This window comes from Symsagittifera roscoffensis, chromosome 8 (genome assembly GCF_963678635.1).
Source record: "Symsagittifera roscoffensis chromosome 8, txSymRosc1.1, whole genome shotgun sequence".
Lineage (NCBI taxonomy): Eukaryota > Metazoa > Xenacoelomorpha > Acoela > Convolutidae > Symsagittifera > Symsagittifera roscoffensis.
In genome coordinates this window covers 50,498,206-50,526,126 of record NC_087069.1, presented here as the reverse complement: position 1 = coordinate 50,526,126, position 27,921 = coordinate 50,498,206, and the positions used below count along the sequence as shown (strand labels likewise).

The 27,921-nt window shown below is 36.6% G+C and overlaps 1 protein-coding gene across 1 annotated transcript in view; it reads right to left on the bottom strand.

The window, feature by feature from the left end:
• Positions 1-2,067: 2,067 nt before the first annotated feature.
• The window catches only part of LOC134853305 (protein AF-10-like), a 45,837-nt gene continuing 19,983 nt past the window's right edge, over positions 2,068-27,921 (bottom strand). Inside the window, exons 5-9 of the mRNA XM_063869277.1 lie at positions 7,954-9,400; positions 5,521-6,323; positions 3,980-4,631; positions 3,444-3,578; positions 2,068-3,144 (exon numbers count right to left, since the gene is read on the bottom strand). Of these exons, the coding sequence (XP_063725347.1) occupies positions 3,505-3,578; positions 3,980-4,631; positions 5,521-6,323; positions 7,954-9,400 (2,976 nt within the window). The 3' untranslated portion in view covers positions 2,068-3,144; positions 3,444-3,504. The remainder of the gene's footprint in view (positions 3,145-3,443; positions 3,579-3,979; positions 4,632-5,520; positions 6,324-7,953; positions 9,401-27,921) is intronic.

The window sequence follows — 27,921 nt, the reverse complement described above, 5'->3', positions numbered from 1 at the left end:
GCAAAATCTGAATTTTTGCGTAGTATAAATGGTTATTGTATGATTGTCTGGATAGAACTGTAGCTTCAACTTGAACACTACATTGATCGCCAAAACAAGATTGGTTCAATTGAAAAATTGTTGTATTGTAATAGAAAAAAAAATCTTTGTCACGTGCATGATAGCAGAAGTATTTCTAACAAGAAGATTTGCTTATATCTCTTTAACTGCAGAGACGTAAGACCAAAACTGAACAAAGTTGTCATTGATATCAACATCAAAGCTGGAGTAAGATCAAACTAAATAAAAATAAAACTAACCGCTCACACAGTATGCTATGTACCATTATTTTTGGAGCTAAAAATCTCCACGAATTCTTTTGTTTGTTCAAATAATAAGATCTAACAGTTCTACTAGCAAACATTTCGTCATTCGAGGCTCTAACGTCTGTAGCGTTTTAGGCTAAATGTCGCTTGAGGCATTGTTTTTACCCTATCAGCTACATTAGCTACATAGTGGTTTTGAAATAAATTAGTGTTAGTAACTCTACGTCGATAAACATAGGAAGCTTACTGGCACTGAAATTTGGAAAAGTTAGTAAAAATAAGTTTTAGTAAAACTCAGAAATAAGGTATCTATCTATCTCAAGTAAAGTAGTTTTTTATCTCACTAACTAAAGTTTGAAAACTTCAAAATTGGGTTTAACATTTGAACGAGACTAAATTAAGTACTTCATCAAGGAGAAATATACTTCATCAAATTATTTTACGGGTACTTCTCATTCAATTTGAATTTGTAAAGCTCGCCAATTGGAAATTCTTGAAAGCTTAATCAAATGCCCCAGTATCATTGATAAGAATTCATAGCAATTTTTTTTGTGAATTGTGAAAAATAATGTAAACTTATACTGTTAGAATGATATAAAAATGTATAATCTGATCACAATTTATTCAGATAAAATTTTTGCACAGAACTGATGTCATTATTATTAGAAGATTGAACAGATGCAGCCATATCTGATACATATATGCATGCCCAGCTGAGCCCCTCTTTGTCCAAACAGAAGACACTAGTTTTTCAGCTAGACTCGACACCTTTACTCTTTTCCCCGTCTCACGAAACACCTCAACCAGGCTCTCTTTTTTTTGTTCCGAGTTTCCTTACGAAAGTAACGGAATATTTGTGCTCGGGGTGGTTTTTTTCTTCAGACAAATTTCGAATTTTGAATTAGCCATTTTTGACAAATTTTTTTTTTTACATCATTCGAAAGCTATTTTTGTACTAAGCTTAAATTTGAAAAGATATTTTTTAATTGTTATCTTTCTTTCATAAAGTTATGGGGTTTAAAGATAGCCTTTTTGGTCAATTTGGGACAATAAACGCGCGATGTATTTCGCGCTATTAACGTGTTATCGAGATTTAATCCATCTTAGAAAAGCTCAAAATTGGCTCAACGAAGCTTATAAGCCATAATTGAGTTTTTAGTAGGAGCGAAATCTATCACTTTGTATTTAATCTGTCGTGTGCCTGGATGTTTTCACCGAAAATACCAAATTAAAAAAACGTTAAAATTTTTCATGTTATTTCTGCTCCATGGACCTTAATTAAATGGTCAAAATACGATTGTTTTCCTACGGCTGTGCTAAATTTAACCGTACATCGTCTCCCATAACTGTCTATGCTCGTAATCTTTTCATTAGTAGACTTGTAACCATGCCAGTACGCTCACACAGTCCGCGAATATTCTTAGTTTGATGAATATGCATTTCAAACCGACACGAAAATTGAGAAATATCAAGTCGTGTACTCATTTTTAATGCATCGAAATCCAATAGAAAATGCCAAATAGATTTTATAATATATGTTTTTGTCCCACATAAATTTTCGGCACTATTTAACTTCGGCAGTTGAACATCGTCGCTGTTGTTCAATTTTGCAAGTATTAAGCAAGGTTCAAACTAACGCATAACTATACCAAAAATCCAAATACAAATTGACAGACATTTCATTGATTTCAACCAATCATATGCCAGGAATTTCCAGTCTATTCATATTTCAAATATTGAACTCAACTCAGAATTAAAAACGGAAAGAAAGAAGATCTATTGATTATTGCACTTGATCTGTACAATACAACCTAAGGTAAATATCACTAGTAGTATCAGCTATCGTTATGTTATTATAACATTAAGTTTGTTTTTATCTAACCAACGGACCACGTATCACACACACTTCGCCAATGCAATATGCCGCGCAGTTTTTCTTCCTTGTTTCTCTTTTTCATCATTATACCAATTGTATGTTCAAATCAAACTCACAATATACCAAGCAATGTTTAATATACACGCAGAGTTATACCATTCAAAGCTCTGTACATCGAATATCATTTCAGTTTTCATTTGAAGACCAACGAAAGATTTTCGTCTTAATTTTAGTTATCATCCTGAAGCGATTTAAAATTTCTCGACCTTCTTTCGTTTACTTTTCGAATTTCTGTCTTTGGGTCGAAATTTCGCAGCCATTACTTTCCTCAACTTCGTAGGTTGGTTGGATACTTTTAGCCAATTCCGTTTAGCCAGAATCGAACTTGGCCAAAAACTCCTCCAAATAATTCCCGTTTTTAATTTCTAATGTACATTGGTTAATGAAGTCAATGAGAAATAACACATTTTAGGATTATCAATTCCAAATTTTGAATCATAGTTTTGGTGAAGAAAGTGGATAAACCTGAAAAAATGGTAAAAACAAAATAAAATTTGGTTAACAAAACAACAAAAGATAATCATTTCAGAGCCAATTTTGGGAGCAGAATATCTAGAATTTCCGAGAAGAAAATGAGATAAAAGAACAAGTAAAGCCAACTAAGAAACAAATAAAGGTTGTAGTAGTAATTAGAATAACACTATAGTAAAAGTAATAATAGGACAACAAATGGCAGCGAAACTAACTAAATATAACTGAAACGAAGGGCTGACAAAACTAATTCGGACAAACTCCATAAACTCCGTAACTTGAACCACCATCTGAATAAGCAAAAACGGAGATTTAATCGCGAACACGGTGTTTGCGGGAGATAAGGGGGGGGGGGGTTGATCTATAGGGCAGATAAGAGTCGGCACTTGGCTGAGGTTGAGTGATGGGTTGGGTGGAATCTTCGGGTTTGGTCTGAAACAAAAAACCACCAATTCTGTAAATGATTACCAAAACTTTCTCTTGGAACTGCCTTAGATCAAAACAATCAAGGAAAATATGGGTATAAAAAGGAAGATGCATTATGGTTTATATTAAAATTAGCTCGTTACGCAATAAACATTAATTTTTTTTTCATTTCTACTGCTTTATTTTTATTAGAATTTATATTTGTTATAATTTCAAAACGTATTAACTAAAAACAATTTGAAGAAAAAATCCCGCGAAAAGCGAGAGCCAATATGTAAAAAAAATTGAGAAGGTTCGAAGTGTACCTGAATTTGTTTGAATAACTAGGTTCTGGGCTTCGAGGTTGAGGTAAAACCTAAATCCATTCTATCGCGGAGTTGTAGGCCCAGGTGTGAACAGAGTATTGAGCATGGCTGGATTAAGCAGCACTTGGGTCGTACCTGAAACGTAAGAATTCAGAATAAGACCAAGCAAGCTTTAATAGCCAAATTGCATTTTGCTTGTTTCTGGGGCAATTTTGGACAAGCAGTTGAATGAAGTCGATATTTGAAATAGCAAAAACTAGAACTTCTCGCTCGAAACAAAACCAAAACTTAATTAATAATGCCAAACTGTTGGCAAAATTGTTTCGCACAACGACTTTAAGCTAAATAAAACAACCAAAAAGTTCTCTTTTACAGCAAAAACTAAATTACAAATTTTAACAGAGAAAAAGAGCCTTTGATACAAAAAAGAAATTCAGCATTCACGGTCACTGAAACTTCACGGAATCCACAAACTCAAATTTTGTACTCTAGAAAGAAAATTTGCATTAAATTATTTGCTCAAGGTGAACACCAACCATCCAGTCCTGAAGCTGCTGCAGCTGCTGCCAGTCTATAGCTCTGAGCTATCTGATCAACCACTGGGGAAGTCGTGCTCTGAGTTTGCTGGGGAGATGTCTGCGAGATCCCCAGCGCCCTATGATACGCCACCAGTTGCTGCTGGGCTAACAAGGAATACGTCGCCGATGGGTCCAGATACGAAACCTGCGCGGCCGCCGCTGCGAGCTGTGCCGCTGCTATTTGTTGTTGTTGCTGCTGTTGCTGTTGGACAATTGAAGCTGTGACCGCGGATGCCGCGCTGTTCGGCGTGCTTCGGGACGCTACGAGCGCATTTAGGTTTGCGACCGAACTCGCCGTCGAGATGATCAGATTCTGTTGGTTCTGTAACTGTTGCTGTTGTTGACCGTCGGCGGCAGATGGGCTGACCGGGACTTGCTGACTATTTTGGGGTGGTTGGGCAGAGCAAATCGAGGATCCAGGGTTGTTTTGTCCAGAGATGGATGCTGATATCGGAGATTGTAAAGGCGTGGTGGTTGGAGTGCGGCGGTTGTATGTGTTGACCGAATGACCATGCCCGGATGCGACGGGGCCTCCCGATGGTCCGTTGAGTCTACCGGAACTACTGTGATCGTACATGACGTTTGCGTTCGGAATTTGAGAATTTAGCTCCTGAAAATGAAACTTATGTTGAATTAAAGCAGCGGCTAAAATAATTCAAAATATAAAAGGATAGCCGGTTACTGTACAAATGGCACAGAAAGATCCGATCAGTCTTAAAAAAAATACATTTTTTTTTCAAATTATTGTCGTTTTTTTTGGCGTGGTGTGATAAAAGGAGCTGCACATTTTTTTTAGGAAAGTTACTTGAAAAATGAAAATAAATCATTACTTTTTTTCAAGTTTTGCAGTTTTTTAAGTTTTCACGTTTTAAATTAAGCTAAGCAGTTAAAATAAGAGTGCTCGCTCGCTTTATTCGCTCGAAATCAGACGAAAAATCAAAAATTTCAAACCGGTTTTTCTCGACACGGAGAATAATTTTTTGAAATTTTTGATAGTGGTTCGAATCACGACTGTAAGGGCTTTAATGTGATATATCACTCAACCCAGTCCGATGATTTCTTGTGGTATCTGATTTTGCGAGGAAAGCAAAAAAACTAAAACACAACCGAATACAAAGTTCCTCCCCTTTTTCAATGGTCGAACAATAACATTAGCAACAGAAAATTTCATTGAACGAGGAAACAAAAAATGAGTTTTTTGAACATTTTCAAGTATTTCGAAGGAAAAAATGTCGCTATAAAATTCTTTGAAGTTCAAGAAATCTTTTATGATTACTACTTTTTCATGAAACAATAAATCAAGTCGTTCATGAAACACTCAAAAGATCATAGTAAGTAAACAATTAATCAAATAACCTTCATAATGTTTTAGGAAAAAAAAAACATAAATATCAATCAAACAAAAGGAATGAAATAACATAAATTTCAAAATATGGAAAAAGAACAGCGAAAACAAGTACTTGTTAAATTAAGGCTTTGAAAATAATTGAAAATCTTGCCTGTCCGTGGTTCGATCCCGGAAAGAAACTATTCGAATCATGGTGCATTCCACTTTTGGACCTGGAAGGAACTCTCATTGACGAATGGGAACCATTTCCATTTGAGGACAAGGCCGCAACATTCACTACATCCACATTTGAACCGCCCGTTGCACCAGCGTGCAATCCCGACGCTCCCGTGCCGTTTGTCGCAATTTGAAGTGTCGACCCCAGCACACCTTGAGAACCAGTGGCCGCGGCGTGAATGGAATTACTTGTTGTTGATAACGGTACCGCTAACTGTTGATTCATCAAATGAAGCTGCTTCCGTTTTGACGTAATATCCGTTAATTCTCCTTCTAACTGTCTGTTTTCAGTTTGCAAATCATACAGGCTGGAAAGTAGAGAGGGAATGTTATACTTCTTTCCTTGGAGCATCAGAAACTGGGATCCCTGGTTCCACTGTTCTTCAAGAAGGCTCACCATGGAGTTCAGCGAATGTCCCCCTCCTTGGTTCGCAACTTGGGGGTTGGGTAACCCCGACTTATGTTCTGAACCCGTGGTGGGGGCAGAGTTAGGAATGAAGGGGGAGTTGTGTTGAGATGAGAGAGATTGGGTGGGGGCATTGCGATTCCCGACTGCAGCGGTTGGGTGTGAGTGGGGGTGTGTTAATTGAGGGTTGATTGCAAGTGCGGAATTTGGGTTGTTGTTGCTGTTTGTGTAGTTTGGATGGTGTTCGGCGGCGGCTAGATGTTGTTGTTGTTGTTTTCGGAATTGGTCACTGTCGGAAGACATAGGGCCATAGTTCGGCCCTCCAGAAATTCCTAGAAAAAGAACTCAAACTAATTTTCTGATGGAATTATGTATCTTCAACCATTTCATGTAAGTTTGATTTTGATGTGCACATACCACAAAAAAAGTGTCGATTGTTAGCTGATAAAAAACTTTGAGATCATTGCTTGAAACAACGGGCATGCTTGAGGGAGTATTTTATAGTCGGAATGATTTCAAGAAACTAGTTCCCTTGTTTTCTTATAGTATCACAAGTATTTGATGACATTATTTGAAAATAACCCATTAAGTAGTAACATTTTGTTATTAAATTCGGTATATTTTCCATGTTTTTGCTTATCGTGAAAATGGAAACTCACCAAACATTTTTCGAATCCAAGAGCGATGAGTTGCAAAATATTTCTTCAAGATTGAACTTAAAAACGAAGTCATGGTTTTACTGCTTCGCTTCAGTTTAGAATGTGACTTCTGTTAAATGACTTGACTTTTGAAGGAAGCAAAAGCGAACCAAGAAGTAATCTTTTCCCCAAAAAAGCAAATGCTTCATTCAAATTCAAAACTCTGTCAAGCAAGCTATACTGATCTATAAACCGATGTTTCCGACAACTAATAGAAAACGATGATGTGCCTCTGAATAAAATTTCATAATTTTTTTTTGCAAATTTTGTTCATGGGCTCGGAAATAAATGCTTTTCAAAATCATTGAGTGCTTAATCAGATCATTTAGAAGATGCAACGTCCACCCCCTCAAAAATATACTTTTAGCGGTACTTGTATAATTTCTAAAGAACAAAAGTCGAATCGCAAGAGCAAAACATAGCCAACAGACAATAGGAAAAGAGTCACGAACGTAGGGAAACAGTAAAAAAGCTTGAAGGGCATATATTTTTTTTCTGAATTTCGAAAGAAGTTTTTTTTTTGTTTCAAGAATAATTTATCATTAACACTTTTTTGATAAAATTAACTCACCTTGAGAAAACTGAATCAAAAGGTTAAATTTTTTTTTTTGCTAAAATTTGATAACTTCGATAAAAATTCAATAAACTCGACACGTTTTTTGTACCCTTTACACTTGCTGTTCGATAGTGGAGTTTGCCTTCCTTTTAACAAGGGAATGAAGTGAACTTAAGAAATCAAACGTCAAACCGGGAGAAATCATATTTCAGCGTGAACAAATTTTAACTTGTTCCAGAAAAAAAATCACTAAGATCTATACAGAGTATTCACTACGTTCACGACTCTTCAAAAAATTGAAACTGTTTTTCTCGACACCGAAAAGTTTTTATTGCAAATATTGTTCTAAATCACGTATTTGGGGAAAAAAACTTTGAAGTAAAACAACCAATGTCACTATGAGATGAGTCATAGAGTACCTACGGTAAGATTCAACTACTTCATTGCCTGTGGTCTTCAATTTTGTAACTCGAACAAATCGTAACCGAAATCACTGAATAAATCTGTAATCAAAGTCACAGGAAACTTCAGAATGATTGGATCTTTTCTCTTTTTTATATCCTTACTTATCACCAATATCCTTGCAGCATAGTTAGAAAACAACCATGGTCCTTCTAGACAGCGATTTTCAACATATTTTTTGTGATATTCAGAATTCAGAGCCAAAAGTACGATCAAATTGTCGAAAGATTACAAAAATCTACTAACCTTTAAGTTTCCGTCCATCGACAAAATTCTCCGTAAGCAGTGGTGACATATGCGCGCCCAAATTGTTCTCGGAGCCGAAAGATACAGTCGGGTTGATTCCCGGCGAGGACAAGGCAGAAGTCGACAAACCCATCAACCTCGGACTGGGTAAATTTTGCGACTGGTTCAATCCCGACAGATGTGGACTTCCTCCAGAAACTGAATTACTTGACTTCACTCGTTTTCCAGGAACTCCCGGCAAACTTGTTTCTGGTGTCGCGCCGACAAAATCCGGTGTTGCGGACGATCCGGTGCTTGATCCAGTGCTCCGTCGAGCAGTTGTTTTCATGCGCTGTTTCTTTAACGGCGGCGGGATATTTCCGGCACCTCCAGGACTCGAAATTTCTGGCCCGTTTTGCTGGGCATTGCTGCTGTTTTTCCGACCAGCCGCCATCTTTTCAGCTCTTTTTAAACTCGCCGCTGTCGGCGCTCCCGACTTTGAACTTGTACTCGAAGCCTTCAACCGTCCGGAATCATTTGCGATACCGCTACTGTTGTAATTGGCTTGTTGCTGTTGAGTTAAATTCGCATTGTGATATTGGAAAGAATTGTTATTCGATGTCGGAACATACGAAACTCCATTTTTCGGAACCCTAGGGCTATGTCCAGGAGTTGATACATTCAAAAGTAGATTTGCATCTCCGTTTGAGATTCCGATGTTCGACGTTGCAGTTCCTGACGATTTCAGGAACCCGTTTGGAGGTACTAGCGATGTTGAAGATGCGCTTCCGCATCGAGCCGACGTTGCATTATGATGTGAGGTGATGTTTGTCGAACCGATTGCTTGAGTTGTTGCGCTCATTGATAGGATATGGTTGTTCAAATGCGAATTCAAATTGTTCTGCTGCTGTTTTTCGGTCGACTTCGAAACATTCGCAGATTTGAAATCGCCGCCGTTTGTCAAAACAGAAGTTGATGCTGCTGCCATAGAATTGCAGTTACTTGAAAACGAATCGGAGAGACTTAATTTCGCCGACCGCGGGAAAAACGTGCTATGTGAGCTCGAAACGGGTGGGCTTCGTTGCGCGTAACTTACAACTTGACTTCGGTCTACAAAGGAAATCGGCGAAGTTGGTGAGTTATTTTGGGCTTGCAATTTGCGACTTGAAGAAAATATTCCAGATAAATTTGGGTTCAAATCGTGGCCGCTTAAAAGCGGGTTTGGATGTGTGATTCTGTTATTACGATTTGCATTACTCAAATGGCTTTCAAGACTATCAAAATTTTGGGTTATTCCTGAAGTTGCAGTTGAATAAGAGAGGTTGTTTTTTGAATGAAGGGTAACTGGGGATGAAATTGCGGTGGTGGTTGTTGATGATATTGGGCGATGAACTTCCGTGCCCACTACGTTTAGGGTTTTATGGGCTGCTGAGGCTAGACTTGAACGTTTTATCCTCCCACTGTTTCTCTGCAAAAATGATCAATTTAAGATCTTACAATAAGATTTCATTATAAACAGGTATATTTAGCGCCCATTTTTGCGTTCGAATAATTCGAACTCGAAACTAAATTAAATGGCGCAGTGATATCTCAAACGATAATTTTGTAGTTAGTATTCAAATTACGGTAATATCTGTCGCCATCTGAAAGGCTTAAACATGACGAAAATGCAAAGCTAATTACTGCGACATACTTGTTTAAGAAGTTTCATTTTAAAAAGACCTCGAGCTTCTCACAAAATGCACCACCTAAACCAGAACTTGATTGTACCATGACTACCTTTAATTTCAGTGCTAACAAAGCTTAGACGAAACGTATTTAATACGCGAATTTGTCCAGATCGCCTCAGGTTAGGAAATAAATTTCCGGTCTACAAAGATTTTGAAAAAAGCATCCCAACAATTTATCGACCGATATAATAATTGCCAACAGCAGAGAAAAAATAGTAGATAGTGCTTTATATGAAAGGTTGATAGAGTTATCAACCAAAAATCCAATTACTCAAAACTGAGCAGTAGGGTCTCCGCGCCAAGAGAACTTGAATTGGAGAAATTCATTATCCATCTAGAAACGAAATTATCAATTAAATTTACAGTCAAATGAAACTATGCATGTTCTTAGACTAGCGCAAAAATTCTAGCAGACAGTTGGAAAAGAGTCAATGAACGCAAGTATACAGAAAAAACTGACTTGTTTTTATGAAAGAACCTCAACTTCCGAACTTCAAAGATAACTAGATGGCTTAAAGCTCTTTGAATTTCTAGAAAACTCGGTGATTGACATTTTTGGATAGAATGAACCCAATTTGACAAAAATGGAACATAGCCAACTGACAGTTGGAAAAGAGTAGTGAATGTAAACAGAAAAAAAACACTGACTTTGTTGAAAAAATCTCAACTTTCGAATTTCAACGAAAAAATAGATGCCTTTTATGCTCTTTGAATTTCTAGAAAATTTATGATTGGCGCTTTTTTGATAACAATAACCCAACTTGAGAAAAATGGATCAATACGTAAATTTTTTATTCCACTGGGAATCTAATAGTTAAATTCCACTTTCGAAACTAAGAATCGTTTAGGTTTTTTCGCGCCATTTCACGTTAGTATTAGGAGAGTGCTTTTAACGTAATTTTCAGCAGATGAATTTCAATTGAACTCAAAAAGTGCATATAAACCTAAGTGCATTCATAAACGCATTAAAATGTATGGATGCACATCTGTACTTATTAGAGCATTTTCTGTCTTTTTCCTGAAAAAAAAACAACAAGGTCTGTAAAATAGTCTTCATTACATTAATTACTCTAAGTCAATAGATAAATTTTTCATTTCGCTGGGAAATCTGAAAATTAAATTCCATTTTCGAAACGAGAAGTCGATGAAATTTTCGAGACCTTTACTACTGGCTGTTAGATATTGGAGTTTTCCTTCCTTTTAACAGAGGAAATGAACTGGACTTGTACAGAAATCAAAAGTCAAACCGCGAACTAGTAGGCCAAACTAATTTTAAGACTTTTCCTGAGAAAAACACAAGAAAAATCATCACGGCTTATATAAGAGTCCGAACTACGTTCATCGATTCTTACAAATGTAATATCAAGAAATTTTCAAAATGCTCTGGAACACAGTCAAAACTATGGACTACAAACTTGATTTTTTTTTCAAACGCAGTCAGTCAATTAAACAAATTAGACTTCAAAACCAACGTTATACATTCATTCATAGACCTCCATGTTTACCAATTTCTGAAACTTCTGGGTAAAAGTTGAGAAGCCATTGGTCTTCAGAATTCATAGGAAGCAAAACCAAAAACTCTGAAATTACACTATCAAAACACGGCACTTAGAGACTTGGAAACTTGTTGATTCCAGAGAGCATCCAAAATTTTCACTTCCGACTAGGAAAAGATTTGGAAAAGAGTCATGAACGCAATGGAATTGAAAATAAACCGAAGTTTTGGCCTTAAATAAATAAAAAACGAAATGACCTTAAGTACTTTGAAATTGAAGAACAACTTATGTTGGATTTTTTTGATAAAATAAACCCAATTTGATAAAAAAAGGTTCAGTTGGTAAATATTTTATTCCGCTAGGATATCTGAAAACTGAAATCCATTTTCGAAGCAAGGAGTCGAGCATGTTGTTTTTTTTTCAATTTGCTGTTCGACAGTGAAGTTCACCTTCCTTTCAACAAAGGAAATGCAGTACAACTAAAAAGAAATCAAAAGTCAAACCGCGAAAAATTAAATTTGAGCGTTACGAATTCAAGACTTTTTCTGAAAACAGACTAACAAAAAATTCACCAAGACCAATAAAAGAGTATTCAGTACGTTCACGACTCTTAAATTGGATCCTCATAAAATGGATACCCAAAAAAAGTACTTAAAAACGAAGACAATCCGACCATCTGCTGTCTGATGTCTTTTGGATTCAGCAAATAAAACATAGCCAACTGACACTTGATTAATGAACGCAAGGAAACACAAAAATACTGAATTGATTTTTAAAAAACTTCAATTTTCGAATTGTAAAGAAATAAGATATGCTCTTAAAGCTCTTTGAGTTTCAAGAAAAAAATTTGATTGGTGTTTATTTTGAATAAAAATAATCCATTTTGAGGAAACTGGATCAAAAGGTAAAGTTTCATTTCGCTGTAAACCTGAGAATTAAATCGAAACTAGAAGGCGTTAACGTTTTTGATAACCATTTCAACGTTCGTATTTGGAGATAGCTATTGACCCAAATTTCAGCAGATGAATTTCAAAAGAACTGAATAAGTGCATTTATACCGTAGTGCATTCATAAAGGCATTAATATATATGAATGCACATCTGTAATTATTAGAGCATTTTTAGACTTTTTTCGGTAAAAAAAAAATCACCAAGAGCTATAAGATTCTTCACTTTGTTCGGTACTCTTAAACATAGCCAACAGACAGATGGAGAGATGTCAATGATCTCAAAAAAGACCAAAACAAAACGACTGACTTTTTGGAAAATTTTTAACAAAAAAGATATGGCCTTAAAGCGCTTTGAATTTCACGAATCTTTCATGGTCGACATGGTTTCGAAAAACTAACCAGACTTTAGAAAACTGTCAAAAGAACACTTCGTTTCGCCGGGAAATCTAAAATAGAAATTCACTTAAAACCATTCACGGTTTTTAGCGCCATTTGCACATGCGTAATTGGGGTGTTATTTAACATCAATTCAGCAAATGAATTTTAATTGAAAGAATTAAAAAATCAAACCGCAGAAATCAAACAAGAGCGTGAATGAATGCTCTTGAATTTTCCTGGAAAAAACACGACCTTAATAAGCGTCCTCAGTACGTTCGTTGACACTTTTTTCAGACAGCATTTAAATAAAACGATTACAGCGTGCCTCCCCCAAAAAAGCAAACTGACTATGACATAGTGGTAAAAACATTTAATCGATTAATTGCTTGTTACAAAGAAAACGTAAGCTTCTGCCTATTTACTTCTGGTATGATGTTTAGCTATTCCATACATGTTTATAATTGAAAAAAATACTGAAGAAACATTTTTAAGGACCAGCCTGTCTGCTCCCTTGACGCACGTTCCCATATATGCGCCAACTGATCAATAATTAGTTGCTTAATGGCGCCAATTTAAAAAGTAATGTAATACAGAAGTACAATAAAAAACAGCTGACTTTGCTTACTTACATGCAATTCTCGAACAATTCGCGAGCTCGCACATAGAACACACAAAAAAAATCATTCAGCTTTCATTCAGAAAAAAAAGGTGCTACTAACAAAATTGATTAATTTGGACTACAATTTCAAATAATACCGTGTTTGCATACTAATGTTACCTTAGCGCTCGGTAGCATGGATATTTCCGCTGTGTTTAGAAGATATTAAGTCATCTGAAACGCGATCTCCAGCTATATCACCTCCTTCGAAGAAACTGGTTCCCAAAGAATTTCATATCTTGAGGTCATCAAACATAGCCAACAGACCACGTGGTGCAAAAAATATTAAAAACCTGAAAAACTTCCTATGATACTTCCTATTTCAAAATCGTTGCAAGAATTGGATATCCGTATATTTTTTCAATTTCCAGACGCTTTTGAGGCTACAACTATTCCAATAAAATTTTCATCAATTACACTAGTCCTTTGCACAATTTTGAGAAGTCCATTTTTCGCTGACTGACCTTAAAACTTTACTATCTAAAAAGTTGCGCCAACCTATACTAGTTTTGAGGGGTGAGCGCGCCGAGAAAACGCGATTTTTTGGCCTAAATTGTCTAAAAATTGCATAAAAACGCCTGCGGCGCAGAAAATTTTGTCAAATTAGGGTCTTATACCAATTTGCGTGCGGCGCAGAAATTTCACAAATTTGCCTGCGGCGCAGAAAATGTTGTCAAATTAGGGTCTTATATTGATTTGGGAGAGTTCAGAAAATCAATTTGATTGAACTAAAAAAAGGTCGACAATTTTTTTTTTAAATCCGCCCCCTCGAGATATTCTAGGTCCGCGCCTGATAATAGGTCTGAATTTTCACAAGACTACGCTTCAACCACAAATACTTTAAGCCCTAGCTTTCGAAGCTTAGCTAACAAAAATTAATCAATATCCAAAACCTTAACTGAACAAGAATAGCCGGTTACACACAATGCTCCTACCATAGTCTTAAAAATACCACAAAAAGTTTTTTCATATTAGGGTCGTTTTTTTTTGACGTGGTGTGATAAAAGGAGCTGAAAAAAAACTAGAAATTAGGCATATTCGCCAATCATACTGAAATCAGCAAACTGAAAAACAATTTTTGTGGAAAAACGGAAAAAAAAAACAAAACAAAGTTTCATCTTTTTTGTCAGATAATTGAGTTTTTGAAGTTTGACTCCATCCAAAAAGGCACTTAAATACTCAAAAAACTAGTTTTATTTGAGTAAAACTAAGTTTTTACGCTTTACATTTAGCTATTGTAAGCTTTAAAGCCATTAAAATAAGCTTTTGTAAGCCTGCTTGCTCGCTTTATTCGCTCGAAGACGAAAAACCAAAATTTTCAAACCGGTTTTTCTCGACACTGAAAAACATTTTTGTTAAACTTAACGCCGTTCAAATCACTACTGTAATGCTTTAATATGCTATATCACTCAACTCTCTCCGATGATTATCTGTGTTAGCTGATTTTTCGTGGATTACAAGAAAAAAGTAAAACCTAAAACACACACGAATACAAAGCTCCTACCCATTTGCCAAATGGTTGGAACAACAAGAGCAGCTGGTTGCTGTTGAAAAAAGTACCAAAACTCTCGAAAACGGAAATCAATTTTTAAAAAATTCAAGAAAAAAATCTTAAATTAAGAAATGGAATCTAACTTAGTAATCACTGTTAGTGCTGAAACCTATACTAAAACCTACATATAGACTAAAATTTTTAAAAAAAGGCTATTTGATTTCAAAAAACCTAATCAACTCATTAATTCAGCCAAATTAAGTTTTAAAGAAAAATTGTTCTAACAAAAAAATTGTAAGATGAGGTTTTTGAAATTTATAATATATTTGAAATATGTAGAAAACAACCTGCACAGAGATTCCTAAAAAGGTCCATAAGCGGAAAGATAGTTGAGGAGACCATAAGAATTGGCGGTGTATCGATAGCATAAAGCTCGACTAGCTTAATATTTTTAGAGTACTTGTAATGGTAATTCTGCAACATTGATAATATCAAAATCGAATTAAGTAACTCAATTGCAACCTTAATGATCTTCTAACATTGAACAAATTCAACAACAAATAGAGTCATTCATTTCGAAACTTAATGGTAAGGACAACAAGTTTCTGTGAGGTAGCACGAAATATTCCCAAAATTTGATTCATGAACAAACATCAAAATTGAGGACAATTTTTTGAAGAAACCACAAAAAAAAAAACGATGTGCAATTTTTATTGTCTGAATTTCCTGTTATTTTTTCTAGTAAAGGTGAAAAGTCTCAAGCAAAAGGAGCAAATGCAGTTGAATTAACGTTAAGCACGGCGTTTAAATTCTAGTAAAATTAGATTTATCAGCCTCTCATCAATTTTTGTCTAAATTTAAAAACGAACAAAAAAAAAACAGTTTTCTTCACAATGAGAAGATCCTAATCACGGATAAAAGGCTTTTTTTATGGTACGACACAGGGGCGGATTTAGGGGGGGGGGCGGACGACCCCCCTCAGGGATTCGACCCAAAGGGTCCCCCCTTTGATACTTTTTAAGAAATCCATTTTTGGCCGACCGACCCTAAAAACTTTCTTAAGGCGCCTTTGGCGCCAATATATACTAATTTTGAGGGGGGACCAGGCGCCGAAAAAACGCAATTTTTCGGTTAAAATTTTCCAAAAAGTGCCTAAAAACGCCTTTTTTTCCAAAATTTTGCCTGCGGCGCAAAAAATTTGGCCAAAATTGGGACAAAACCGTGCTTTGGGAGAGCTCGACCTAAAAAAAAGGTCGTCAAAATTTTCGAAAATTTTTTGAAAATCCGCCACCCCCCTCGAGAAAATCTTAGATCCGCCCCTGATACCACACTTGACCCTTGACACACGTACGAGATTCCATTGGGTAGTCAAAAAATTTTAGATAGTAAAAACTAGCTGGAAAAATATTTTAAAAACGGACCATTCGAGAGCTGTCGGAACCATTACTTGAATTAACATAGAACGAGAAGCTCTTTTATACACCAGACACTCTTTAAATTGACACTCACGATAAACACTCAACTCGAATAGAAACAATATTTCGCTGCGATTTCCAAGCCAAAATTAAAATATCTATTCGCGCATGTTTCCACTTTGTTTCGGAGAGCAGATATTGAGCTCCATTTTATAAAAAAAAACAATTTATAGTAGTATGCCTTTCTTTTAAGAAAATAAATTCACTGAACAGAACTCAAAATTCAAAAAGCGAAAAATCAAATTTTCCTGAAAAATAGAAATACTCATTACGGCCTATATAAATGACAATCACTTCGTTCTTTTACACTTTAAAAAATTGAGGTTAATATCAGCAAAACTCCGGAAAAAAACGAAGAGGAATACCTAAATTTGTGTCATGACAACGCTTATTAACGCTTAATCATCAGTTTTACATAGTGGCTTTCCGAACCTATACAAAAACCGGAGCGACAGACTTCATTATTGGTGACTTGCGAGTGCCTAAAAAGCGATCCTAATAGGAGCAGATGTTAAAAAACATTTCTACTTAGAAAGATTGTAGATAATACGGACGGTAACGTTTTTTCAGTAAGTTAGTTGAAACCTGTAATGCGACAACTCGTAAAAGACAACTCAAGCGATATACTCACCGCCGCAGTCGCGCGAACGTGTTGCGAGCTTGCCGACAGAGGGTAGGTCTTTATTAAATTTAAGCGCCAGTTGTCGCGACGACTCGCGCGGCGACGCGAGCGTAGCGCGACCACCGGCGTCCTTAATTCGAAATTTTGCCCTTAATCCTCAAATTAATTTTCAAAACTACGAGTTGTCGCTTTCCTTAAATTTTCTTGTTGCGAGTTGTCGCTGTACCGTTGAAACCACTCAAATGCATCGAAATTCGGGTAGAAGTGCTTAGGTGATGTCAATTAAAGTATCGAATAAGTTTGCGCGAATGATGCAGGGTATACACGTCAGAGAAAAGGTTTATAACGACCGACCGGCGCATTTTGATTAAGTTATTTGCCTAAAATTAATGTAATTTGGGAACCCTTTCCCACACTTGGTTTTTAATGGGACCCCTCTATCAAACTTGTACCGAAACTCGTGCATATAGTAAGAGTTTTTTTTTAATTATCAAAGAAACAGTTTTTTTTTTACTTATCAAATAAGAAGTACATTCTTACCTGAAGGGAACAGAGTTTAATTTGAGGATACTTTCAGTTTTGTAAAATGTTAAATATCAATTCGAAAAATCTTGTAGTTAAATAACAAAAAACAGAACGAATGTTATGTGTTTTGAATTAATTTTAACAACGGTTCTTTTTCTTTTCACAAAACAGATAATGCAAGGTGTGTTGATCTGTATAATGGTTGGTAGAGACCCGTAAAAAACAGTAAGCTTGCACGTAACACTGCAAAATAATCGTATTGAAGAAATAACAACCACGCCGTTCCATAATGTAATATTAAAACAGCCATGGTGAAAAATGCGAAAAAACAGAAAGCAAAAAAACGCTTTTATTTAATATTCACATAAAGAGAGCTATTGCTAGTAGTATTATGGTATGAAAAATGAGTGTATATTTGAGCGTTTGTTGAATTAACAAAACGCGCGTTTTATCGCAGCACAGGTGTACGTAAAGCGGCCGCACTTTGCTATAAAACATTGATTATTCTCATAGATCATACAAAAACTGTTCTCAATTTTACTATTTTAAAAAGACGTGCTCTTTGCATTACACGCATATGAGAATCTAAAACCAATTCAGACCAAATTTTATCCAAGATGATAAAAAAACGTGTTTTAAATCACGTTTGAAACCTACAGAAAACGAATTGAATTAACAAAAACGCCAACTGCTAAGCCTTTTTTTTATTTTACATGAGTTAAAATAGAAACATAAATCACAAACCTGGTAAACATGTGTGTGCGTATTAGCATATTGATTGCTCGCGCCGGTTCGGCTTTATAATATTAGCTTTCAATCGGCGTTAAAAAGCAATATTGGTCCATTTCAGATTAATATAAGAAGCGGTTTAACATTCTATAACCAATGTAAAAAAGGCCAAAACGTATTTTCAACAATTCTCCATTAATTTTTAAACGCTGTATAAATAATGCACGTTTTATACTGAAACCAAAATTTGCAGCAGTTCTGAATGAACATTTAAGTCATATGCGTTTTGCTCAGTAGTAATGGTATATGTTCAGAAATGGCTATGTTGGCACGTTTTATAAAATTATAACACTGTTTTGTAATATCTAGCTTTGGCTAGTTAGTACTAAGCTTGAATTGCAAGCAACAAAACCATTTATAATGGAACGTATGGCGGTCGACCGTCATTCAGTGGTTATGCATTATGGTTATGGTATACTATACACTGCTAAGGCAAAATCGGCAAATTTAACACTAGATAGAGAGAGGCTTAGAAATGTGTTTGCTAGTAGAATAGAAATATAGAGAGAAGAGAGCTCCTACAAATTCAAATTGCGTAGCAGTATGTTTCTATTCTAATGGAACAACTGAAGTCTGAAGAAAGAACACTGTCTTTGCACAGGCGAACCATAACCATAAGGCAAGGAAAGCGAGGGCACAATATCTTAATGGTATATATCACACATAGATTAAAACGTGATGTTGCATTTGCTATTACTTTATAGTATAACCAACCACTGTGTAGCACTACTATAGCACTTGCAACAAGCTAGTATAAAAAGCAATGATTCCATACAATTCCATGCCCCGTAAATTCGCCATACATTAACAACTGCAGCTCGCAATTGAAATCTTAAAACATAGCTGAAGAAATGAAATGGCCGTATACGCATTATTGCGACAGACTTTATACATGCAGTGCAACGAAAATGGCATTCTGTCCTATGCGTGGGTGCCTTCATATAAGCCCATGACATACATCTATGCATTGTGAAATCCTACGTACGTCCGAAGTACATTACAGCAGTATGTTACATAGAAACAGGGTTCTATTCCCCATATACAGGGCAATCAAAAGTTGGCGGCATTTTCCACTTCACTTATTCCTGCATACCTATCTCATTTTCCCCTGTATAGTAAGAACAGCGTAGTAGTAAATCGCAGTCTTAATAAAAGCCCCGCGCCCAAAATAGTGTTTCCCGCTCGCCGCAAGATATAAACTCCACATTTTATCCCTCAAATAGACACCACAAACTCACAATTGCTTTGCTTCCTATCCGAGGAATCTTGCATGCCAGAGGGTCTGATTTTCCGTAAATAATGTAAGCTTATCATAATTCGGTATTGGAAAATTTGGAAGAAAACGGCTGCGGAAATACGTCAGTTTAGAACAGTTGAAAATTTTCACGTATTCGGTCCTTCCTCCATATGCAAAGCTACCTGGCCTATGTAATCTTGCGAACGCATACGTACCTGGTATATTATTAGGCGAACATAAAATTACAACCAGCGATGTCTAGCTATTATTCAACATCATCAAATCAAAAAAAGCACACGGTCTATTAATACAGATCAGTTATTGCATAAGCAAACGCGTTCTTTAGCGCAGCCATTTTCTGCGGAAAAAAAGGTGGTAACATGGAAAAATTTAGGAAAAAGCGTAAATGTCCTTACGTCGTTTGAAACATTCGCAATGTGTTTTCTTTGATTCTTCATCCCTAATACTGCCAAGGCTCATTCAGTTCTTTTCATCTGCTCGTAAAAGAAGTACATAAACTAACACAGGTTATATAACTAATAAGATAACGCGTTATGTTACGTATGTGTTGAAAAACAGATATAATGCAAAAAATATCTGGAAAAACAAAAAAACGTCAATACGTCCAAACCAACCTGCCACTGCAACGCAGAAGATAAAGCATGATCATTCCATGTTCGCTTACACAATTTTTTGTTTGTGAGACTTGATGGCAGATTTTATATCAAGATAATCATGTTTTGGCCACATTTGGTAGGATTGAAACATCGTCAACTGACAGTTAGAAAAGAGTAATGAACGCAAGAAAACAGGAAAAAAACGGACATGTTCGTTGAAAAAACTTCAATTTTTGATTTTTAAACTTAAAAAAATATGCCCTTAGAGCTATTTGAATATCACGAACAACTTCTTATTGATGATTTTTTGGATCAAGAAAACTGGATCAATTGGTAAAACTTTTTATTTCACTGGGAAATCTAATAACTAATTTACATTTTCGAAATTCGAAGTCGATCACGTTTTTCGCGACCTTTACCATTTTGCTTTTCGATAGTGGGATTTGTCTTCTTAACAAAGAAATTGAAGTAAGCTTAGAAAAAATAAAACGAAAGTCAAACCTCGAAACTTCAAAAATGAACGTGAACAAACTAAGACCTTTTCCAGAAAAAAAACACGTTCACTGACTATGTTCAATACTCTTAAAAAAACTGATCCGTCTGAGATTACACGGAGGCGAAGCTGCAAAAACAGTCAAACCGCGAAATCAAAACTGAGCGTAAGCAAACTAAAATCTTTTCCCAAAAAAACACGTTCACTGACTACGCTCATTACTCTTAAATAACGGAACCGTCTGAGAGATTAATCAGAGGCGAAGCTGCGTCTCTGTGTAATCTGTTCTAATAAGTAAAATTTTTATTTCGCTAGAAAATCTGATAATTAAATTAAATTTTTGAAGTTCGAAGTCGATCACGTTTTTAGCGACCTTTACAATTTTGCTTTTTGAAAGAGTGTGCCTTTCTCTTAACACAGAAACTGAAGAGAATTTAGAAAAAAAAATAAGTCAACCGCGAAAATACAAACTTGAGCGTGAACAAACTAAGACCTTTTCCTGGAAAAAATAACACGTTCACTGACTACGTTAATTACTCTTAGAAAACTGATCCGTCGGAGAGATTAAAGAAGCAAAGCTGTGCTTTGCAAACAAAAGAAAGGAAAACGCAAAACAGAGCTTTAAAAAGGCAAACAATGTGAAATAAGGAAAAGATAAAAACGAACCTTAAAAGTTTTTTTTTGTTGAGAGTAGGAGTATCACATTTCTGCAAGTTTACTAACATTAGCAACCAATAAAGCATCTACAGTTTCTACCAAATTGCCAATGTAATGCAGCAAAATTTCGACAAAAAAAAGACTATTTAACTGTTCCGGATTTGAATATTCGACATGTTGACTAGGAGCCTCACGTCCTCGCATCTGCAACAGGGTCGTTTGGAAACACGCTAGGGGTCCAGCTATTGCTGGATCTACCTGATCTAGTATTTTAAATCATGTTTCTACTGATACGGATATGCGTAAAATTCAAAAATTGAAAAAAAAGGACTACGCTGAACCCTGGTGTTTCTCTGCTTAAGTAGGAGATTAACCGCTTATTTAAAGAAGAAAACAACAAATCGCTCTTTCAACTGAAGTCTTTATCTCAGATTTGACTGGGTACTTTTCAAAAGATTACAAAAATCTACCAAAAAAAGTTGAATTTTCCAACACCAAAAAACTTCTCTAGAATTGCCTCTGCTTTCCACACCCTGATTTTTATAATGAAGATTTCCGCACCCTGATTTTTTAAATTGAACCCTTTATCAGATTTAGCTAGTAGTTTTAAAGAATAGTGACGAAATGCGCAGTGGGTGATTCGCATAACCGATTTTTTTTTCTTTCGGTTAAGCCCTCAATCTCCGATTTGGCAGGGTAGTTTTTGTGAAAAATTTAAAATTAAGCAAAATGTCAAAAATGGGCTAGTTTGACACCATATCTTGTTTTCTAACAAGTTTTGGGTATATCCAAAGGGGAGACCTTTATAATTTGTTCTTCTGAGTGAAACCTTTATCTCAGATTTGTGCACTTAATATATGAGAAAGTGAAAACCCCCCAACTGAAACTTTCGAAGGCCGTATAACGTGAGATAAAAACAAAAAGAGACTAGCGAAAAACGCAGGCACATAAAAGACCAGCCGTTTTTTCTATTGGTACCACTTATTTTGAAAATCGGTCCACTAGTTTTTAGAAAGTTCAAATTTCTGCGAAAAAGGCAAAAAATTTTCAAAGCGTCCCAAAAAAAACGAAAAACAACAAATCCCATACAATTCCTTCATAAAGGTTTTTTTCAAACACAACCTTACACTAGCCGAGAGTAAAGCAGCAACAAATGCCATTAAACTGTTTATGCTTAAATATGATTAAAATGAAATATACCAAAAGTGCCACCAAACAAGCACTTTTATTTGCGACTTACGCTAGAAAAAACTCTTCGTAACAACACACAACGCTTTGTACAACTCACAACGCTGGTGCAAATACAATGCAAGATAGGAATAGTTGCTTGCCGCACAAACTTATCAAATTTACACAACTTAAAAATGAATGCACCGGTGGCGCTGCTCCAACGGCCACGCGGACGATGCAGCGATTGGCCGAAAAACTGAGTGAAAAAAGACAAGAAAGCTATCCAGAATATATAAACTACATAAGAACTAAGAAAAGCTTCGCGCTCCTGAGGAGCTCTATACTTTGTATAAGGGTGTGCAGATCGCTACGCAAAGTTCAATTTATCGACAACTCCATAAGCGCTATTGTAGAGGAAGGACGGCTAAGATAAATTAACATTACGACGATGCATTTAATGCTGATTTATGACTTCATTGCTGATATATATGCATTTTGATATCGCTGGTATGGCCCTATCCAGCTTGTGCACTTACCGTAACTAAACGGAAGGGCCCCTTTTGTAATTTAGTTTTTTTTTTACCGTGCCGAATGACTTTTTTTCGAATGAATTGCCGAATGACTTTTTTTCAACATTTGTAAAAGTTTCAGACAAATGAAGTTTTATTTCAAAATCAGAAGCAATAACGCAAAATTAAGACAAATAGGCAAAACTGCTTTTCGCAAATTGAAACAGCAAGAAAAAAGAGAACTTTACAAATGTAGGAAAAATAAAATTATCCAGCTTTAAAAAGAGAAAAAACTGGCAGACTGACGGAATTGAATCACCTTTTATAACGGACCACTATAGTTCGGGTAATTTTGCCTTCAGTGAATTATATATTAAATTCGCCTTGGTTTCTGAGTGCACCGCCAAAAATCTTTTCGCTAAGAAAAGATTAATTTGGACTGAAGCTATTCAAAACGGAGCAGATATACAAACAAAGTCACAGTTGATGTGATTTTATACATTAATCAATCATCTTTTATCATGCATTTTTTTATTAGCCCCCGGCCCTGCTCAGTGAAAGACCAACCGTAGGTGGAGAGAGCTAACAGCCATTTTACCGCAGCCGGTCACCTCTTGAGGCGGATGACTCTGGGACCCCTCAAACCGCGCTTGAAGTGGGATTCGAACTCATGTCCCTCGTGTTGAGAGACATGTGCCTAACCCACTCGACCACGTCTGCTCTGATCATGCAATCATACAGGTAGCACAAGACAGTCAAGGATCGCCAAGAACGCTACAGTTTTGAGGTTCAGAAAAAACAACTAATTTTTAAAGTACAAAAACGTTGCAGCATATAACATATTTCATCGACTTTGATCCCGAAGAGCAACTTACAAAAATCAATTTGTTGACACAATCAAACTGTCTATCACCGCTTTTACCCCTCTGCTTCAAAAAAAGAGTAGTTGAACATGAAAAACAATTTTTCACTTAAGAAATACGCAAGCAGAAACGTTCTAACAAACATGATGAAGGAGGAACTTACTTAAATTACTTACAATGCAAAACTGAAGAGTCGCACAACAAAATCTCCGTTCAAAATGTAGGTCAAGAAAGCGTTGTGAGAGCAAGGAAAACATAGATAATTATGCTTGCCTCTGCACTAAATTCGCTGAGACAAAATTCAATTTTTGAAAATCAGAAATTATCTATTCCAGTTTTTGTTACTTTGCTCTTTATCTTTGCCGTAAAAATGCCAATCAATCAAGTTGCCTCTCTAGTTGAAGCTGGTTCAAAAGCGGCAGTACATTTTAACGCTTTATTTCTAAAAACTTGTTCATGGGTCCTTCAAAACTCCGAAATGTGTGAATACAGATTTAAGGGAGCTGGAAAAATTATTCAATAAGACGAATCTGGTAGCCAAGAGAAATTACAACCGCGGTCGAACGATCAAAGAGAAACGGATTTTTGGCAAATACGACCCGGAAAAAGATCGGTTTTTTGGATTTTGCTGGGGACAGGGGGACTGAAACTCTGTTAGAGGTAATCTACCGAAGAGGTTTGTCTTAATTAAAAATTTGATGAGATGGTTGGTCATCTTACATTCCCTTATGTGGACCGAGACCAGTAGTTTTTCTTCAACAAATTGTTTATCACAGCAAAAATTGTAAGGATCCGATCACCGGCGTTCATACAAATAATATGGAAGCAATGTGGGGACAGGCCAAGACAAATTTGAAAGCTATGAACGATGTTATTGATCTCTTGTTACCCGCTCATTTTGACGAATTTTTTGGAGACAACGTTTTGGGAGCGCTTACACGAATTAGGCTTCATATCAAAACTTTGTTCCTCCGTTCAAAACTTTTATCATATCTTTCTGCTTTCTATTCATATATTTGTTCCTAGTAGTAATGCGCAGGTTAAAAAGTTCTGCCATCTACCTTTCATTTCTGACGGGTTTGGTACAGTGGATAACATATTTGACTCAAGGCCCAGAGGTATGGGTTCAATTCTCACTGGAACAAGTTTTTCTTTTGTCACCTATTGTAATATATCACCGATATACCTACTAAATAATATGAGAGAAGCGTAACAATGTGAACTCTTCAGAGGAGCTGTTGGAAAAGATAATTCTGCGGCCGCAAGGACTACTGTTACACGGATTTGGAGCAATTAACCACTTGCTGGAAGGATGTTAGCATTGCAGATCAGTATAATGAAATCTTTATTGAACAATTAGAAATTCTTCAGAAAATTGAGTTAGTGGAAACTCCTAGTGGAAACTCCATAACTACTAACCTACCCTTGTGCACGATCACACTGAGCAAGTCGAGTCTGACTTTCTGTTCGGTGATGAATATCCAGAAAATTTATTTAAATGTTTGAACAACCAACTCAATGTCACTTCTTCTACAGATTCTTGTTTAGTCAAGTACTTCAACCAAGTGTTGTACCAGATGATTCTTTTCCTCTTTACTGATACTTGAAAAAAATATTCGTCTGTGTCTTCCGGTCCTGTCGGAGAGAGACAGCATTTTAGCCACTATTGACGAAACAAACTATTGATTGCGAAGAAAGGAAAACCCATTCATCTGATTTTTATAGCACAAAATTGACTTATTTCAATTTCCGAGATAAAAATAATTACAGTGACCAGTCTATAGTTTCATATTGTCTTTCTGATATTTATATTCTCTCTCACACACACGCACATACAATGAAAAACTTATTCATTAGTAAATTGAACTATTTTTTGGGTCCTGCCGCTAAGAGTTACAGATAGTTCACGGTGAAATAACGGTTAACATGGATACCGCAAGCATAATACTTAAGGAGAGAGAATACTGGAGTACACAATAGCAAATAACCTGATCATAGGCAAAACTCGGTTTATCGTGGCACAACTGGCCTAAAAAAAACTAAACTCGTCGACGGATATAAAAAACTCAAACCTTCAACAGCATTGGCTCGTCTCCGATCCCTAAGTATGAAAAACAAAAAAGGTCGATGCCGTGCACAAAATGAGAGGCCAAGAAGAAAAACTTATTTAAATGACTTCAGAGACGAAAATATAATTGTGATGGCATCCAAATTGGTTCAACCCAAGAGATAGCTTCTGAGACGCTTCCAAATCTCAGATACAACTTTCTAAACCAGAAAAAAGAGAAATTGAGCCCTTGAGATGAAAGAAGGTTGCCTATGTAAACGCTTTCGTCGAAAAAAAAAGACCGAGGTTGTTACAGAGCGCCATCCGCCTCCTCAAGGTGGGACCGGCTGCGCGAAATGGATGACATCACCCTCCCCGCGGTTGGTCCTGCATTGAGCAGGACCTGGTCTAATACAAAAAAAAAAAAAAAAAACTTAACGTAAAACTGAAACACTTGGTCAAAAGCATGGTTACATGAGGTACTCATTGGACTCAAAACCGAAGTGCAAAGCAACCTGCTGAACAATTTGGGCTTTCTTGAGACGAAATCAAGTGTAAAAGCACAATCTGATGAAGAGATGCTAGAAACTCTTGGACGAGATAATATCAAAATTAATGGAACGGAATTACCAAGTGTTAACAATAGAGCCAACTATTCAAAAGGTGCTATATACTTACCACTGGATTTAGGGGGGGGACGCCCTTTCTCAGGGATTCGACCCCCTGCCGACCCAAATGGTCCCCCCTTTAAACTATTTTCAGATATCCCTTTCTGGTTAACTGACCTTAAAACTTCTCTAAAGGCGCATTTGGCGCCAAAATATACTAACTTTGAGGGGAAAAGCCATCCCCTCAAAAAATTCCTAGATCCGCCCCGGTATATACTGCTATATCCGCCCGGAATAAAGATGGGTGCAGAAATTGATTTTCAAGGCATGTCGCTAAGAGATGGAGCTACCGAGAAATGGCAGCGTGCACGCGGGTCTAAAGAGGGATGTTTCCCCGGTGCCAATCAATGTGTACCGCCACAAAGTCCTAGAACTTCTCAGTGAACAGCGAGCTAAGAGACGCCACAAAAAAGAACCTGGAATCCGCTGAAGTACCAACCTGGATGACACTTTCCCATTACAAACTATCATGAAAAAAATCAAACAGCCTCACATACAGCGCTCGACGGACTCTGTCACTTTTCGCTGACGACACAGCCATCTTAGCCGAGACATCGGAGATGGCAAACCCAGTAGAATCAAGTAAAAAGATATGGACGAGTTCGTATGACATAGTCAAGGCCACACTGAAAAACAGTAACTAACGAATAAATATCGAAAATAACTGTTTGAGGCCGGCATTGAGAACGGCCTGCTTTTTGATGCAGCAGTGCGGGCCTTGGAGCATTCGCATATACAAGAAAATACAAATGTGGAGCGGCAAATGCTACCGTTACATCTAAGAGCTCAAAGAAAAATTCCTCATTGCACAAATACAGAAATTTGACGCGAATCTGCAAGACGTTAGCAACATGTTAGAAGTATGAACAGTTCGCTGGAAAAACGAAAAAAGGTGTTTCCTGGGTAATGTACACGTTTTGCGCAAGTAAAAAACAAGAACAGTCAAATCGGCAGTCCTCGGATAGTTTAAAGAGCCTAAAACACCCCAACCAAAATAAGAAGAGAAGATTGAATCTCGTTTACTGCAAGACGCTTATTCGAGAGTTGGGAAAACATTGAAAAACACGAAGGTGACCAAGACAAGACAGTATTCCATGCTGATGTCAACTCCCGAATGCCGAGATGACGCATTCGCGAATTGCCATTACACGGTATGTTTTCTTGACTTTGGCACATCCGTGTTTTTCACTCTTTTCTCATCTCTCAAATGACATTACGAGGCCAAACTATGCACTGGATAGGAGCACAATTTTGTGTCTCTATGTTCCTGGATTCCAGAGGCAAGTCTTAGTATATGTTCCAAAATGTAAGTGGATTCCACAAACAAAATTTCAGTGGATTCCGCATACATATACCTGTAACGTAAACTTTGTCGCCACATCTGTTTTTGATGTACATCAGTTTCTTCCAGTAAACGAGATTTGACTTTCTCTTTCGTTTTTGAATGGGGTGTTTTTCCTGCTCTTTAAACCATCCGAGGACTACCCATCTGATTGTTCATGAGAAGAGAGCAGAGACATTACACACACAAAATCCAGTTCCTGATGATATGTAGAGAACAAACCGGAACCTTCTTCTGTGCAGACTGAGCCAAAGCTTGCAAATCAGCGACAA